This window comes from Chlamydotis macqueenii, chromosome 22 (assembly GCF_036417535.1).
Source record: "Chlamydotis macqueenii isolate bChlMac1 chromosome 22, bChlMac1.mat, whole genome shotgun sequence".
Lineage (NCBI taxonomy): Eukaryota > Metazoa > Chordata > Aves > Otidiformes > Otididae > Chlamydotis > Chlamydotis macqueenii.
In genome coordinates, this window is record NC_141577.1 from 2,790,171 (window position 1) to 2,807,796 (window position 17,626).

Consider the following 17,626-nt stretch of genomic DNA (forward strand, 5'->3'; position numbering starts at 1 on the left):
TGGGGGAAAGTTTTCCTCTGGACAACAGTAGCCAGAAATCTTCCCCTTCTAGGTATTTCAGTTTATAAGCTCTAGAGGCCCAACAATATTTTTCTCCTCTTGGCTCTAGAACAAGCAAAATATATTTTGAAGGGAAAATTCTAAAGGGAAAGCACCACAAATGCCATGGTTGGGGCTAGCATATGCCAAGGAAAGGCCAGTGAGAGCACTAGGACAAAGCCAACCCTCTAACAGCACCTACCTTCTAATGCAAAAATGGAGCTGTTACAGGTCTTTATAAATTTAATCCTTTGCAATGCCACAGAGCATGGAAAACTAGCAGAACTTCGCCTCGACTCAGTGTAGTTTAAGCTTTAGCCGCTCTTCCGTCCCCTTTTGCCAGGGGAAGAGCGTTCTCCTGCTGCTCTCTACTGGCAGGCAGCATTAGCAAACCCACAGAACGCTGGATGTTGCAGCTGCGCACGTTTTGCCCAGTAAATTCGTGCTGAATTAGTACAACTTACAAAAGAGTGCAAACACCGTGGCAGAGAATTAACTGGATATTCAGATATCTTTTCAGTTACGTGACCTTTCCTCCCTCATTCTCTTCCCTAAACCTCCCATCCCAAAGCCAGGTATACCAATTATTAGAATTGCTAGAATGAACTGAAATAGGCATGCCTGAAGCCAAGAGTAAAGGAAGTTTTGTCTAGGAACTATCAAAACCAAAACTATTGAAGCAGTAGAAAGAAACATACTCTTAGGGCCAAGAATTTTATGCAAACCTAAGTGGAAGACTTTAGGACTTGAGAATTTACACTCCCATAAACACAAGGGGGTTGTTTTTGGTGTATTTCAATATTATCGCAGCTGTTCCTAGTGAAGGACTTAGTTATGGCTACAAAACAAAAGCAGCAATGAAAAAGAGACAGAGATAGACAAACATTAAGGAACCAAACCCACATAACACAACTGAGTGAAATCCTGTAAATTAATTCCAACTGCCTCCCAAAATTAAAACCACGTTTTATTGTAAAATTGCACTCCAATTAGTACCATAATTCTTTATAAACATAATATACAGTAAAATATTTACACATAGCACACCAGGCATACGCTTATGATGTTACAAAATTTACAATTCAGGATACCTCTCTGACAGAGCCGGCAACATAAGCATGTGACATCAAGCCCTAGAAAGATGTTTAGTCTTACAGAGCAGGCCACTGTCTTACCATTATCTAACCTCTACGCAACACATCGAACACGTAACCAGAAATGTCAGAAGTGCTGGATATTGTGGCTCCAGTTTCTTTCACGCTACTTCGAAGAGCTGTGAGTGATGGTTCCTCATTACCCAATTGCCTCACTCTAGAGAAGGCCCGTCCTTACTAGCTGTTTAGAAATGGACGGCTTCTCTTGGATGGGTGCAGCTTGCACGAGAACAACAGAACTGATGGTTTAAGAGAGTCTTCAGTTGGGCAAAACAAACCAAACAAACCCTGACACAGCTCCTTTTCCTCTCCTACATCTGTTATTCACGTTCTTCCCTCTCCACACACACATTCATACGCACATGTAAGAACCCAAACAGTAATAAAAACTTGGAAAGAATTCCTTATCACACTGCTTGATAAAAGACTGGAACCTTTTTTTTTTTTTAAAAAAAACCCATACATTTGAAGTTTAACTTAGAGCTTCTTAAAATCTCCAGCTAATAAATGCTTAACATTAGAGAAAGTAAGACAGCGAAGGAAACCATAGCTACCTTCATACTGCAAGTGTAAACAACATACGTCCTGCCACAGTTAACACTGCTTTCTTCTCACCCAAAACTGCAGAAATACCTCCTTCACCTGTGCTTTAAGCTAACTGCAGGATTTCTGCGTCATGCCTGTCACACAAAGGGTATTTTCAGGTGGAACTGACACCGCTGAAACATGCCGGATTCTGTGAGGACAGTGTACAGTAGTGTAAGTTTCCTTAATGCTCGGGAAAGACCAAGTTCACATCTCGTTCCAAACCAAGCATGGATTTTGTGCTCTTATTTGCCACGGAGCACTGGGAAAAACAAAAGGGAATAAACACAACCATTGCCTGGAAATTGCTGGAACTTGTGAATTAAGTGGCAGCATGAGAATGTACAGCAACTTGTTTACCTTCCTCATGATTGCTGGCAGATTTGCAAAACAAACTGCAACTGGCAAAGAGACAAGACACAAACCCTGGCCTTAAACAGAAATATTCAGCTCTCCAAGTACTGGAAAATGCTTCGGCTTTGACTCGTTTCCTCTGTGCTGTCCACCCTGGGCCGCTTGGCCACGGACGTTATTACTGCAGTAGGGCCTCTTTTCTTCACCTACAGGGGAGTAAGATAGATCAGAATATTCTGAATCTCCACAAAGTTTAAATTTGGAATTATTAGCAAATTATTTGGTGTGAGAGCACATACTAGGAAATCATAGGGAATATTTAAAGCAGCAATGCTCTTAGCTAATGGGCAGTGCTTAGTGCCTGTATGTTTAAATAATCTATACAATTGGCAGCACATTCCACACAAATCTTTACCTGAAGTTTTGATTTCTCCTTTGTCTCTTCACTCTTCTCTGGGGAAAGTGTATGAAAGACAAAATTCCTTGAATTTCGAGGGGCGTTTGGATTCAGATCTGACATTGCTGCTAGTTTCTGAAGGACAGCTTTAGGTCTGTTCAAGAGAGACCCATTTTTTATCTGAAGAACAAAGAAATGCTGCGTTAAACCGCTCACAGAAGACAGCTCTTTTAGTAGCTTATACTTAATAGAAAAACTACTCTCTACTACAACATTACTCACTGCCGTACAAACTAGAAACAGTCAGAATCCAGGGTCAGCTGACTGTTCTACACATGCAGTTTGGAAATACCATTTCTCAGAACCATCACCAACCTGGACATCACTGGCAGGTCTGAATGTTTCAAACGGGTTCCTGGGTAAGAGCGTTGTGTCTTGTACCGTTACTGCTGGGCTTGCTAGCAGAGGCAAAAGGAAAATGTCAGTTTCTGAACTTTATTTGAAGGAATACAATTTTATAAACAAACCGAAGAACTTAGAATTGACAACAGACACTAAAGACTGTAAGGAGAAAAAAAAAAGTGCATCAAATTATACTACAAGCCATACAACTGATAGAACTAATTGCCAGAGCAATCTATCAGTCAGAAAGGAAAATATGGGTATGAAACAGCTCTGTACACTCAGAGTCACGTTTTCACCACAACCAAGGAAAACTTAAATTTATTTCCACTACATTACATAGTTTTTCCTTAATTCACAGCTATTTGTAGAAACTGCTAGGCTGAATATCACTTACAGTCTACTTCTCTGTATCTTAAAGGCCAGCAAACAGAATAAAACACTAAAAGACAGAGGAGTTTATTTCCACTCTATAACATCCTTTCCAACAGGCAGCACACTATTTTATTAAGTAAATGCACACAATTACCATCAGCTTTGCAGTTGCATATTTTCAGTGCTTTTGTATCTTTAGCTTTTAAAGTTCTGGACGACATACGCTCAGACTGGTGTAAGAAAACTAGACACTGGAGTTTTCTGATCCATGCCCTGCCTCACTGGAGGCCATGAGTGACAACTGGAAGTTAAGTTTTCTTTCTCTCATTTGATTCTCACTTCAATAAAGAGTAAGCTTACCTTTCTTCTGTAGGTTCTGTAGGGACTTAGCAGTTACTTTTTTTGCTAGTTTCATGAATTGGCTGTCTTCACCGATTTCTTCCTCCTCCTCCTCTTTATTTTTTTCTTTCTGTAGCAGAGGGAAGACACTTTGTATAACTGAAAAGGTTCATATTAAGCATGAACATTTCATTCAGTACTTTAAGTAGACCAAGTCCTTTCATTATGCAAATTAATACAGTATTTTTAATATACTTTCTACTGTAAAAGTTTATTGCAATTTCTTACTTTATCATCCCCATTCTATTAATGAACAGCAAACATGCAGTATCACACTCAGCTGACAAAGATGACCTAATACTGAAACTTCTAAAGCCTGAAGTCATGCTCCCAGCATAAGAGACATTCCAGCTTTGAAGCTGACTTGTTTCAGAACATAGCTGTTTTGCCTCTCACTTCTGAATCAGTTTTTCTCTCTGTACAATAGTTATAGAGGAGAAAGAGCAGAATTCACAGCAAAAAACACAAAGCTACATTTATGAACGGTGTTTTTTCCAGGGTTTAACTTGAGGAACTAACAGTTTAAAATCCAGCAATGGTATAGAGAAGCGCTGAGCAAGATGCTATTACCTGCTCACGAAGCCACTGTTCTCGTTCAAATCGCTCTTTCCTCCATTTAGCTTCTGTCTCATCAAACTGCTCATTTTCATCATCGTTATCTGAATCTCTCTGAAACAAGTCAAGCTGGGAAGCATAATCTAGGCAAAGAAAAAAAAATAGCTATCAATTTTAAAAGAGGCACAAGATATGCAGACTAGTAAAAACCAAAACAAACTAAAAAAGCAGACCCCTCTCCAACGCAATTTATTTCTGAAAGACTTTATTTACCTCTGAAAGACTACTGAGTGCTATTTCACACACACACTTGCTCTTTCCAATCTCTCACCCCTATCTATTAACTACGGATCAGAAAGGCACCTATGTTTTTCCATCTGAATCTCCTCATTCTGCCAGGGCCATCACTATGCAGGTCACCATCAATGAGGTATCTCTCCTGGTACAAGCGCAGCTGACGCTTGTCATCATCAAGCATTGCCTTCCTATCAACACAGAAGAATGGGAGGAGGTTAGTCCAGATTACATCCAAGAGCCATGACTTCACACACAAACAAACTAGTACTTCACTGACATGTGAAACTTCTGTATTTGATTTTCTAATTCCACTTCATTAGGGAGTTCCTCATCAATAATCTCTTCTTCATACTCGTTCAGGTCTTCACCATCATATTCATCCTCACTTCCCACATCGCTCCCTGACAGCTCTGCCTCATCTTCCATGAAATCCTGCAGTTTTCTGTAAGACAACATTGAAGAAGTTTAGTTTGGTAGACCAATAATCATGACAAATATCCTGAAAGCAAGATTTATCTTTTGATATAAAATTAACACCTATCCTAAATTATTATTCATTTATTTTTGAAAAAGACTAACTAATTTTGGTTAAAAAAAAGTTGCATTGAAATCAAAAGGGCACGATAACAGCAATCTATAATGGAAATTATAATGGAAATCCTCTATAGCCCACCAGCAGCATAGTTAAACTTCTACAACATGACAGCTCCAAGGCAAAAAAAAAAAACAACAACCAAAGCCAACGCTATGTAAGCATTAGCTACTAATGCTGGGGAGGGAATAACGAGAGACTAAATTCCTAGTGCTGTTAATATTTTATTCTGTCTGGCAATTAAGACACAAAAAGATGTACTTACAGTTTTTTCTTCAAGCTCTGTGTACGTCTAAGCATTTCTTCTTCATCACTAATTTCTGCTTCTTCAGGATCAGTGTCTCTGCTTTTTTCATCCTGTCAAAGTTTTCAGAAATTATGGAATTTCTGAAAGCAGGATTGCTTTGCAATAACAGTTTCTTCTGTTCCTCAATCAACAAACACAGACTAAAACACCACATATTTTCCAGAGGATTTGCCATGCTAAGATGCTTTATCCAGTATATTATACTATTAAGTGGACATTTTAAGTGATCCAAACATTGCTCTTAGGAATGTTTCAGTAACTTGTTCTCAAAGTCACAGTACTTTGCTTTGATGATTATATTAAAAATAAAAGTAGATAAATGGACTTCTCATAGTCAGAATGCTATAGCAGTTGTCTTGCTCCATTGCTTCTTACCTCTTCACTATCAAAGGCATTGTCATCTGTTAAAAGCTGAAAATCACCAAGTTCTTCTTGCTCCTCCTCATCTTCCTCTTCCCTACGGGAAAAGTGAATGGAAGGAACGTAATAATTCAAGGCAAGATTTCAACCATCATGTTAGCTGGTCTCAGGTAGTTACCTGTGAGTGTTCAAAGAGCTACAGTTTCTCAACAGCATTAGCTCTAGATGCCCAAAATCCCCATTAGCATTGACTTTTTAAGACCTCAGGTCTTCACTTGCAGAAACCATGAGAGAAGTATTAAATCCTGAGTTTTTTTCCCTCTGAAATTCCTCTTCGGTCCTCTACCATTCCTATTCTTTAAGCCTCATTATTCTTTTGTCAGTCAGCCACACACCTTTACAGTTTAACCAACGGAGAAAATGCAAGTACCCAACTTCCATCTGGTTATGGCTCCTGTGGTTTGGCAATCGCCCAGAACAGAACCCAGAAGTCCTACGTTCTGCCAATCAGTTTGATGACAGTTCAACATTTCTTTCACTATGAGTGAAAGATGAAGAACAATTTCCCTTCAGAGTAGCTGTACTAAAGAGTATATGCTGCTGATTCAGAGAGTAATGGCTGAGCAATTCACAATATTCCTCCCTTCACCTCCACAACAGACCACGCTTTTGCTTACAGCATTCTGAATTGATGGAAAACTAGAAAACACATTAAGAGCGAAACAAGACAATTACCACTATAAGCTTCTGTAACTTTTAGGAGGAATAATACTAACTTGTCTGTGGGAAAGGAGCCTGAACAAAGTGCTAGAGCTTCTGCCATTGGATCTTCTATGTCACTATCTTTTTCTGCCCTGGAAGATACTGAAGATGCCCACGTTGGAGAACCTGCTATGAAAAGTAATAAGATGGCAACTTATTAGACATACATGCTTATACTCTTAGAACCTCAGAGAGCATCCTAAAAATGTGTTAGCATGCTCCCACAAAGGCAATAAATTGTTAAAGCTCTTGGAAGTTCCACATCCTGCATTAGTGCCCAGAACTAAAGGGTACCTTAGTGCGAAGCTTATAAATCAAGTAACCAGCAAAGCTGACAACAGAATTCAGGACATACTCTGAGACACGAATTTTCCTGAACAAAGATTGAGCAATTCTTCCATGTTCTGCTTTTTGCTGCTGCTGGTATTTGGTACGTGTTCAGCTTGACTGCTAAACTGCCCAGAACACAAGTCCAGTAACTCATCCATATTGGCATCCATTGCATTCTCATCCATACTGGCCAGAGTCAGCTGATGCTTTGTGGACTGGTATTTATTCCTATGCTGTCCAACATTCAAGAACCTGAAAGAAAGCTCGTAGTTAGAAAAATCTTGCTGGTCTGTATATCCTATTTCAGTTAAAGGGCATAAAACATCATCCTTCACACCTATTACTTACCCATCTGCATCAAGCAGCTGGCTTTGAGTGTCATCTTCCAGACAAAATTGAAACTGTGACTCCCCAGCCCCTGGAAATAAACTCTTTGGCTCAGGAGAGGCATTGTACAGGTCCTGGGAATCTTCTATGGGAAGAGAGGGCTCAGACGTCTTTCCTGAGCTCTAGTCAAAGGAATATAAAAATAAGTTATTTGTTTTGCAATCCTAGAAGTCAAAAGCAAGAATGGGATAAAACATTTAAGCTATTTTAAAGGATTAACACCATGTGGGAGTCAAGAATGTCCACGCTGCTCTGATAAATCATAGAAGTTCACTGACATCAGATGCTGTGCAGCCTATGTAAGTATGCTTAAAATTATTTATGATGTACATATCTGAGACATAAAAAATAAGATTACAGCATATTTTCTCTGATGTTTTAGAATGTAAGATTTTATAATGTAATTTTTATCCATTCCAATGTGGTGATATTTTAAACTCCAGGGACAATTTGCTTTTCTGAAATCTTACTCATATAAAAGCATTTGGCTAGATGCCTTCTTTTTTTTTTTATAGATATGAAAGTCAGATAAAATACATTTATTCACTACTCACTGTCTTAACATACAATGGGAATACAACTGAGACCCTCACCTTGGAAGCAGAGCTGATAAAGCTTGTTTTGAAAAAACCTGGGGAGGGTGACCTGAAACCTCCAGCCGCAGATAAAAAGTTCCCTCCACGTGACATCTGTTTGTTACAGGGCTGATACGATGGAATCATGGAGCCGATCAACTCAAAGCTGCTGTTATGGCTATTCTCTTTTGCCAGTGTTGGTAGAGAAAACGAATCATCATCCTCTGAAAAAAAAAAAGTGCTTAACTTTTTCTTGTGAACCAGTAAAACCTCAAGATACTATTTTGCAACACTGATATCTTGCCAAAAATTCATTATTTTCTACTTATGTTAGATTTCTTTCTTCATAGAGGACGCATAGCACACTTTTTAAACTGAATTTCATCTTACTGATTTCTGACTGTGTCTATATTTTCTCCAGTATCATTTTGAACTTCATTTTCCTCTAGCTTTTTCAAGCCTTTCCTTTTTTTTTTTCATCAGTCTAAACTTTTATAATCATACTGTATAACTATACAGGTGAGCAAATAACAAAAGTACTGAATACCAATCTTGAACAGAAAGTTCTACATGCGTCATATAAAAAAAACCCACTAGCTATGATAGTAGTTCTACTTTACCTAACTTGCTAGATCCTTTGTCTGCAGCTTCTTCCATTTCAAGTTTCTCATCAGGAAGAGAATATCTGCAATTCATGAAATAAAATGCATTTGCCAATATATATAAGATTAATTGCTATTGTCTGTCAAATCTAATTGCAAATAACAAGCTAACACAAAAATACATGTAGTATACTTCGATGAAGAAACTGATTATTCCACTAAATAACAATTGCAGTCATTAAGTTTAAAAAAATATATACAAATGCACATATAACTTACTGGACCAAAAAATACTTACAAAGAGTACTTTAAATAAGAACCTCTAGCGTATTGATCAAACGTAAAATTGCTCAGGCATCATTTTTAAAGCTTGGTTTGTTTACCCCATTTTGGAAGAGCTGTCCTTAAAAAGCATCAGCGTAGACTCTGTTGAAGGTGGTTTGAGAACAGAATCACTGTGCACAGATTTCTCCAGCTTTTCTCCATCAATTGATTCTTTGTCGGTTTCTTTATCGCCATCTTCAACCTGTTTCTCTTGGATATCTTCATTATCTTCCTCTGCTTCATCTTCATTATCTTCCTCTGCTTCATCTTCATTATCTTCCTCTGCTTCATCTTCATTATCTTCCTCTGCTTCATCTTCATTATCTTCCTCTGCTTCATCTTCATTATCTTCCTCTGCTTCATCTTCATTATCTTCCTCTGCTTCATCTTCATTATCTTCCTCTGCTTCATCAAGCAGAAATTCCACATTCTAAAAAAACATTCCCAAACACAGCAGAGATACAGCAATTACTGCTTTGATCTGTCAACTTCCTTGCGTACTTTTCAAGAAAACGTTTTTAACATACAGAGGATGAAGCTGAATGGCACGCACAGTTCTTACACACAGCTCTTCCACTCTGAGACAACCGACTGAGACAACCGACAGAGGTGCTCGAAACAGCCAAGCTATCCTGATCCTTTTTAGAAAAGAAAGGCCATGGCAAACCCTATCCCAGATCAGACAGGTGACCTCAGTTTGTTCCCTGCTACCAATGAAGATATATAAAAAGAGAAAGTGGCACCAGAATCTTTTACACACTTCAATTTGGGTTTAATACTGTTTAAACAAAGAAAAGACTAATACATCCAGTTTTAGACAATCCAAACCCTGAGCATGCTAACTGCAGCTTTTTTTTTTGTTTCTAGGAATAATTCTTGGCAATTTCCCTAACATTAACAGTGTACAAAAATCTCCTTTCATTGGAGAGAGGCAGCAGAACTGAGAAGCTGACTAGGTTATGTAAAAATGTTGCATACAGACCTCATGATTGCCTTCTTCCTCCTCTTCCTCAGATTCATCTGTCATCTCTTCCTCCTCCTCCTCTTCTTCCTCCAACATGTCCTCATTATCTAGTTTAAACAATGCTTGCCGCTTCTGGCGTTCCTCAGTCCTGCGGAGTTTCATGGCCTCCTGGAGTTTAGCCTTCAGCACTTGTAGCTTTTCACCTGGACAGAAATGAGTAAATGAATAATGAGATGAACTACAGTGAATTCTTAACTTCACTGCCTTCGAGCATCCAATGTAATGTAACTATACACATAAAAAGGGAATTTAAAAATTACATGTTTTAAAATATTTTTATGAATTGATCTGCCACTTATAAGAGCTAGAGCAGTTAGTTTCTGTGAGCTCAACTCAGAGACCACACAGTCTCACGAATTATCAAGACCCCTCATTATCCAGAACCACCACTGCAGCACTCTCAACGAGAGCAGGGTCTGTTTCTCCACTGCGTCTTTTGGGAACAAGAGCACCCAGTTGCCACGGGCAGATGGGCTACAGCATGTGAATAAGAGCAGCTAAAAATAACACGTGATCTTTTCTTTTAATGGATACTATTCCACATACAAAAAAGTGTTTTCCAATTCAATCATCATCACTTGTACTCTTAAACCAACCTGGCTTTGTGTGGAGTGTTTCATCCAGGCTCTCTGCAGCTAACACTGCTGGTACCACGTCTGCTTTCAGCTCCTCTTTTCCTTCAGAGGTAGTCTCCTTACGAATAATGTTCATGTTCACGGTCCGTTCAACTTTGGATTTCGACGTTTTAAGGGTGTGCTTCAAGAAACGTGCTTTCAAGGCTTCTAATTCTTTAAACACATATTAATTATATTTCAAAATGCAAATCAAATCAATTTGATGGCCTTTAAAATCATTAAGTGTTAAAGTTGTACCAAGAGTAGGTTTTGAGATTCTTTATTTTTTCAAGGAAGTTAGTTAAAAACTAAACCTTAATATTTTAATATTTGCAAAACCATTCTATTTGAGTGACAACACAATAAAGTATTAAAGTATATTTTGCTGTAACTTGTACTTAATTGATGCTAGCTAATATTAAATTACCTTACCTATGACTATGATTTATCCACAAGACCTCAGTTTACTTCCAGTCTAGCCTTTCAGCCATCCCTACACTTCTGCTGACACAGATATCTAAAACCAGACTGATGGCTGGTAAAACACTTTCTTGGCAGAGGTCAGTTTCCTGCATGCACAGAAGTATCATCCCATCCAGATATCTTCTTACTATCTTCTGACACATAATAGATTTAACGGAACTATAGACTTGCCTAACCATTTGCAATCTTTCCCTGAAACAAGGTCAGCTATTTAATATTCAATGTTCAAATCTGGGTACCTAAAAGACATTCAAAACATTCTAGCTACAAAAGTAAATTTTGCTTGCTATCCAGTCTTGCCTTTTAACAAACTCAGCGGTAAACACTCTGGAGCACAGCTAGTTGTCTTTCCAGATAATTACTACATGCCTTGTTTTGAATAAATTTTTTTAAAGTGCTCCCATGTCCTTTAAGTACCAAAACAATTCACTATACCAAAATGGAAATAAATCATTCATCACTAAATAGCTGTCACCCTGCATTCCTTCAAGCTTTCAAGCATTAAGGACTCAGAACTTCCCTGCTAAACATCAGCTGAAAGAAAAGGGATACCAACACCAAGCGAAGAATCTGTGCTAGTAAGTGAACGTGTCTGACTGTTTTATCATTTAAACATTTCTCAGAGATGTTCCAGTTAGAAGTCAGATTAATTTTGCTTACTTGGACAGATATGACAGGATCACAACAATAAAAGCAATACCTTTGTTTGAATCGGATTCATCGAGGTTTATAAAGGATTCATTGCCAGAGCAGATTCTTGGCTTGATGGACAGGTCTATTCCCAGTTCACGAAGTTTATCCAGCTTGGACTTCCTCACTTTTTCTGGTTGTGCCACCAATCCAGGCCCCGCTTGTTGACTGTTTTTTTCACATTCTGAGTCTGCTGCTGTTTCACCTGTTTGCTCAAGGGCAGCTCCCCCAACTGCTGGAGGAATTTCATTCTCTTTTTGTTCACTACCATCAGTGCTTAGGAAGTTTGAGTGCTGCTGTTCTCCTGTATTATCACCGGTTGTTACAGTCCTAACTGTATGAGGATCATCACTGTCCTGCCTGGGCTCTTCAGCAGAGTCTTCTGTCAAGTTCTTCCCTACATCGGCAAGAGGCTTGTTCACAGTAGCATCAACATCTCTGCCAAGGCTTCTTTCTGGTTCATCAGCTGCTGATTGACCACTTTCAGTTTGTCCACCTTTGCAATCCATGCTCAAATTGTTAGTGTCTGCAGAGTCTTCATTTAGGGATAGCTGGTATTTAGTGGATCTAATGAAGGCAGAAATAAATATATCACCCATGGCTATTGTGGAAGGGGAGAGGAGGTTGAGAACAAACTCAAAGAAAGAAAATTTTCTAATTATTGTCATTAATATGTAGGAAGAGGTGAAGGACAGAAGTCTGGAAAACTTCATTTTGAGGAGATAAGGAAGCTGAAGTGTAGAACAGCATGAGTTTGCACTACTTGGTTACATTATCACAGTATAAAATTCCTGAGAGATTGTGACTATAGTAGCTTAAGTATTTTACTACACATTACTCAAAAGAAGAGTCCAAGCAGAATGCTGGGGTCCAGTCTAAACCACATTGAAGTAACTTTGCATGAGCATGTTACTTCATCTGGACTTACTCCTAGGCCCCGATTACTGCAATAGTACCACTGTGTGCAGCATTGCCTTTTGTTAACTGGGACATATTCCTAATTTCCAGGTGTTTGTGGAATTTAAGGAGTCTAAGAAAGTTTCTTAATAAAACTTCCCAGTGAAAGCAACAGCTAAAATTAAACCATGAACAGGATGTGACTGTACACAGAGCAGGTGTGTACATCATACAATGCCTGTAGAACACAAAAGCCTGGTTATCCTCAAAAGCAAAATTGGGATATCCTCAAAATTTATGAAAAAATCATGAGGAAGGTTTAAGTCCTTACTTCAGCAATGCCATGGCGTTTCCTTGACATACTAGTCGAAGTCTACGCTTGAAGAAGTCATGAATACTTTTGGTCTCAGGCACATGATATGGGAGAGACACAGACGATTCTACCAGAGAAAGGAGGTGAAATAACATTTAAAACATCATCCAAGACGTTTATTTGATATCTTTGAAATTCAAAGAAGCTTGACACAAGTATTTTGCAGCAAAAACATCTGACCAGGCACAGCCAGCACAGTGTAAACTTGATGCAGTAAACACTGCTGTTTTGGAAAGAGTAGCAAGTCTTGAAGAGCGAACTTCCAACATGTCCATGGATTCATTAGGAGATGAACTGTGATGTTAATAGCAGAATGGCAGAACCAGTTTCTATTTTATTACATATCTATCAAACTCTAAATATTGCATTAACTTTATACAAGTTTACAGGCTCAAGTATTTCTACAATGATTTTTAAAAATTTGTTATAAAGATCTCTTAACAGATCCTTGAATAAAAACAGTCTTACACCCTTCAACCCTAAATAACTCATGCTAGGTGAAAGAAGGCGCTAGCCTTTTGGTTAAATCCTTTCAATTTCTCTCCCGAATTTCATCATCGTTTATACCCCTCTACATACAAAGAATTCAAGATTTACCTCTAATAAGCCGTTGGGTTTCACTATGTAGTTGTTTAATGGCTTCTTTACTTAACCTTGCTGCTTTCCGCTCCTTAAGGAAAGAAGAGAAAGGCTTCTGAAGTCGGAAAACAAAATCTAGAACTCTATCTATACTTTCTGCATAGTGTATTTTTCCCTTTCAAACAGAAAGGAGTCAAAATAAAGCAGCCAATTTAAAAAAAAAAAAAAGATTAAAAATAGCAACTCAACAAAAACATTGAACAACACGCATATAAAAAGCATTTGAGTCAGTACAAGAAACAATGGAGAGCTTTAAAAAGAAGAATACTTCACCTTCCTTTTTGGTTCTTGTAGAACAGGTTCTTCATCCTCATCATCAAATACATGTTTGTAGCCTTCACCCTCAGAAAACTGTTCCTTGTTCTATAGTGTACACGAAGAGATTCATTTATTTGTCTAGATAAACAGGCACTACCACGGGCAAATAAGTCAAAAGTAAAAAACAAGTGTACAGAATCATCACTGGTCAGCAAAACTAGCAAGTATTCTCATAAACCAACACAAATTCCACCTAATACTTATGGCAGATTTCCAAAGCTTCTACTGGAGCATTATCTTTACAGCTTTCCAGGACAACATCCCTCCATCTTTCAGAACAAAAAGCAGAGGACTATTCCCTCCTCTCTCATAGCAGCAGAAGAGTTTTAATACATGCTCAGGTACGCTACCTCCCACTAATAACCAATAATCTCGTATCACCATCAAATATTACCTTATATTTTTTTATTTTGTTTTTCACAGCCGCTCGTATTGATTCTATGGACTCTTCATCCTCTGGGGGATAATCATTTTCCTCTTCTAAGCCATTATCAAAGAGTTCTTTGTCATCAAGAAGACATCCACTGTCATTAAAAGGATACCTCTCACCACCATCCGCCTGCTCGCCACAAGAATAAAGCATTAGTGTAATCCGTGTCAGAAATTCCCCTTCAGTTCTTTGGCATTAGTCATTACTTTCAAAAGGTCTTGAAAGAACTTAGAAAAAGTACGTGACATCTTTAATCTAGCACCTTGCGTGTCCTGTAAGCCAGTCGTACTCACTTTATGGCTCTGCCACGTTGGTAAGGTAATTTATGGAGCGTGTATGGTTAAGCAGGGAATTTCAATAATTACTGAAGACCAAAATGGCTCAGAGAGAATAAATTAACACCTGAAATATGCATTTTATAAATAGCGACAATACACAACCCCCCAAGCAGCCATTTATTTAGGCTAGAACTCTAATTTGAAAGTAGCCCAAAGCTTCCTCCAGAAACCAGCACAGCAACATAGAGAAAAGCTGAAATACCAATCAAAGCATTTTGTGGGCATAATAAACCTACAACAAACCCAAAGAACTCAAAGAATTCCTGCCTGGCTTAACACGCACTCATGTGAAATCATCAAGCATCAGAGTTTCTACTTTCTTTGCAAATGAAACTGGCAGGCTCATATGCGTTCCGTGGATCCCTAAGGACACCACACCTGCTGCAGCACTGAAACACAATAACCACATCCAGGAATAAATTTAAACTTAGTTGAGAACACATCTGAGATCTTCTGCCCAAATATATACCTCTGCTCCAGGCTTCTTTTCTCTTTCTGCTCTAGGCTTCTTTTCTTTTTTCAGCTGTTTAAGGGACTCCATTCTTCTCTCCTTCTCCTTCCTTCTTGGTTTTCCTACAGCTTTTTTTGCTGTCTCTTCTTCCAAGTCACGTTTATGTTGTTTATGTTTTCTGTACTTTTTCCCAGATTTTAGGGGTCTCTCCTCTTCCAACTCATTCTCAGGCAAGCCAGACTTCCCGCTTGTTTCAAGGTTTTTAATCTGCAATTGGTCACCAGTGTCACTGTCATCACTATCTAGCAGACCTTGGCAAATCCGATGAGATTTCTTGTACCTCTGGGCAGTAGTGTTCTCTTTTTCCTCTCCATTCTCCATGTCTCTACCCAGAGTATCGTTCTGCACAAAAGAGCCACCATCCTCTCCATCTTCACTCTCACTGTCCTGAAGCACCTTCTTGCTTTTTGCTTTTTTATGTACAGAAATCTCTTCCTCTGAATCTGACAAAACATATCAAAAGAAATGATGCATGCTACGGAGAGGAAAATTCCACAAGTTTAAGAAACAGTTAAACATAAAGTTACATATCTGTTAAATTTCACAGATGTCAACATCTATAGCAAATCAGCTTGACCTCCAGTTTTCAAAATCCCCTTCTCCCTGTAGTGCAGGACGTAATTGACCCAAATTGATGTTATAGGTTTTCAACCTTTAAAAAAAGGCAAAGCTGAAAATCCTTCAATGACAGATTAGTGACTTGCCTTGAAATGGCAATAACACCCACAGTAAGTAACTAAATAGGTACATAGGTTAAGTAAATTATAAAAAGAAAGGAAATAAGCAATTAAGATACTTACATCCCATTTACTATTTCTCTTTTTGTACCTCAGAAAAATGCCTTTCAGAGATTTACAAATGTCTGCCCTCATTCCAAGCAACAAAAAAGGATCCACGCAGGTCAAGCAATGACAACTTCCTAAAAAGGTACGTCTAAAACAAAAAACGCACCCTTGAAGGCGTCAACAATTCACGGAAATACTACAGACCTCTGTCATCCAGAGACACGATCTCCTTGCCGCAGCGCCCCGGAGAGGCTGTTTCACAGCTGCCCTGCCCGCTGTCAGAGCCGCTGTCCGGGGATTTCTGCAGGTCTGAATTCAAGTCTTCCAACGGAAGCTACAAGCCAAAATAAAACGTTCCTTACTACAGCAAGTGTTGGTTATTAGGAGTGAGTCTTAGTGCTTAATATAACGCCAAAACCTTGGCTCCACCCTCACACACACTCACAGACATGTATGTTACCATTATACTTTAAGAATTAACTGGTATTTATGTGAAGGGAGATTATGTCAGCTTTTACCAGTGTTTAAAGCTGAGCTCGCACACGCACAAAAGAGAACCGCCACACCGGCTGATGCCCACTGATTCTTCGTCAAAGCCATCGGAATGGAAAGGATAATGAGAAACGTAAAACTTTATCGCCCCACATCCGCATTTCACGTGAATTAATCACCCAGGGACCAGGAGACACGCGTGGGGACGCCCCGGAGAGGCCCCTCCGTGACCCGAGGTGCCCCGGCCCCGTGTGCGGCCGCCCCCGCCGCCGCAGTGCCCCGGGAACCGCCCCGCCGCCGGGCCCTCCCAGCAGGCACCGCGCCCGCCGCCTTCCCGGCACGCACCGCGGGCGGCACGGCGGGAGGACGAGCCGCCGGGCGCGCTGGGAAGCGTGGTCGGTGCGAAGGCAGAGGCGGGCGCGGTGCCGCCGGGGCTCAAGGGGAGGCTGAAGAGGCGCCGCTGCCGCCATTACGGCGCTCGCCGCCCCGCCCAGCCGAGCCCTCCGCCGCGCCACAGCCATGGGAGCCCCAAGGCAGGCGACAGGCCGCGGGCAGCCGCCACCCGTTCGGTTGCGCGGAGCGGACGCACTCACCTCGGCGGGGGCAACCGCCGCCATGACCTCGGCCGGACACAGCCGCGTAGGAAGCCGCTTTGAGTCTTCGCGCGCTGCCGCAGTCCCGCCCAGCGAGGGAGACAGCCAATGGCTGCCCAGAGCTGCTCCGGAAGCCCCGCCCCTCCCCTTTTTATTGGGAGATTTTTTGCCGCCTAGCCCCGCCCTCTCCGCCTGGCCCAATCATTGCCCGCGCTTCGAGGCCACCCGCACGCCTTATAAGGGCGCCCTGCGGCGGTTCCCTGGCTGTGGTCAGGGTGGGGCGCGGTGCCCGGTTCGGCGGGGAGCGGTTGGCGGCCTCGCGGGGCCGGGTGGGGGTGACCTGGGGCGCCGGGCCTGCCCGCGGCCGTGTGCCGGGCCTTGTGGGCATGAGCGCAGCTCGCCCGGTGCGGTGTGGGGGGCTCGGGGGCCTGCAGGCCCGCCTCCCTGAGGTAGGCTGGCCCCTTGGAGCTCGGTGCCCCAGAAGGGGCGTGGGTTGCGAGGGCGGCCTGGCCCGGTCTCCAGATCCAGCGTGAGCTCACACCGTGGCCCGGTGCTGTGTCACCTGTGGAGGCCGCGGACCTGCTCCTGGGCACCTTGCAGGCATTCAGTAGTGGGAGCGCAAAAGCCCCTTGTGCTTGGGACT

General features: G+C 40.9%; 1 protein-coding gene across 1 annotated transcript; it reads right to left on the reverse strand.

The window, feature by feature from the left end:
* Positions 1 to 2,224: 2,224 nt before the first annotated feature.
* Positions 2,225 to 17,007, reverse strand: CLSPN (claspin). The gene is made up of 26 exons (XM_086765093.1): positions 16,984 to 17,007; positions 16,103 to 16,232; positions 15,072 to 15,556; positions 14,229 to 14,393; positions 13,790 to 13,879; positions 13,475 to 13,547; positions 12,836 to 12,944; positions 11,618 to 12,174; positions 10,417 to 10,608; positions 9,779 to 9,963; positions 9,178 to 9,226; positions 8,856 to 9,009; positions 8,491 to 8,555; positions 7,889 to 8,094; positions 7,257 to 7,417; positions 6,934 to 7,160; positions 6,593 to 6,707; positions 5,832 to 5,913; positions 5,415 to 5,506; positions 4,835 to 4,999; positions 4,624 to 4,745; positions 4,276 to 4,403; positions 3,667 to 3,775; positions 2,905 to 2,987; positions 2,548 to 2,709; positions 2,225 to 2,338 (listed from the first exon to the last, which is right to left on the reverse strand). Exons 1-26 carry the CDS (start codon positions 17,005 to 17,007, stop codon positions 2,225 to 2,227), a joined length of 4,044 nt encoding a protein of 1,347 aa, XP_086621219.1.
* Between the last annotated feature and the right edge of the window lie 619 nt (positions 17,008 to 17,626).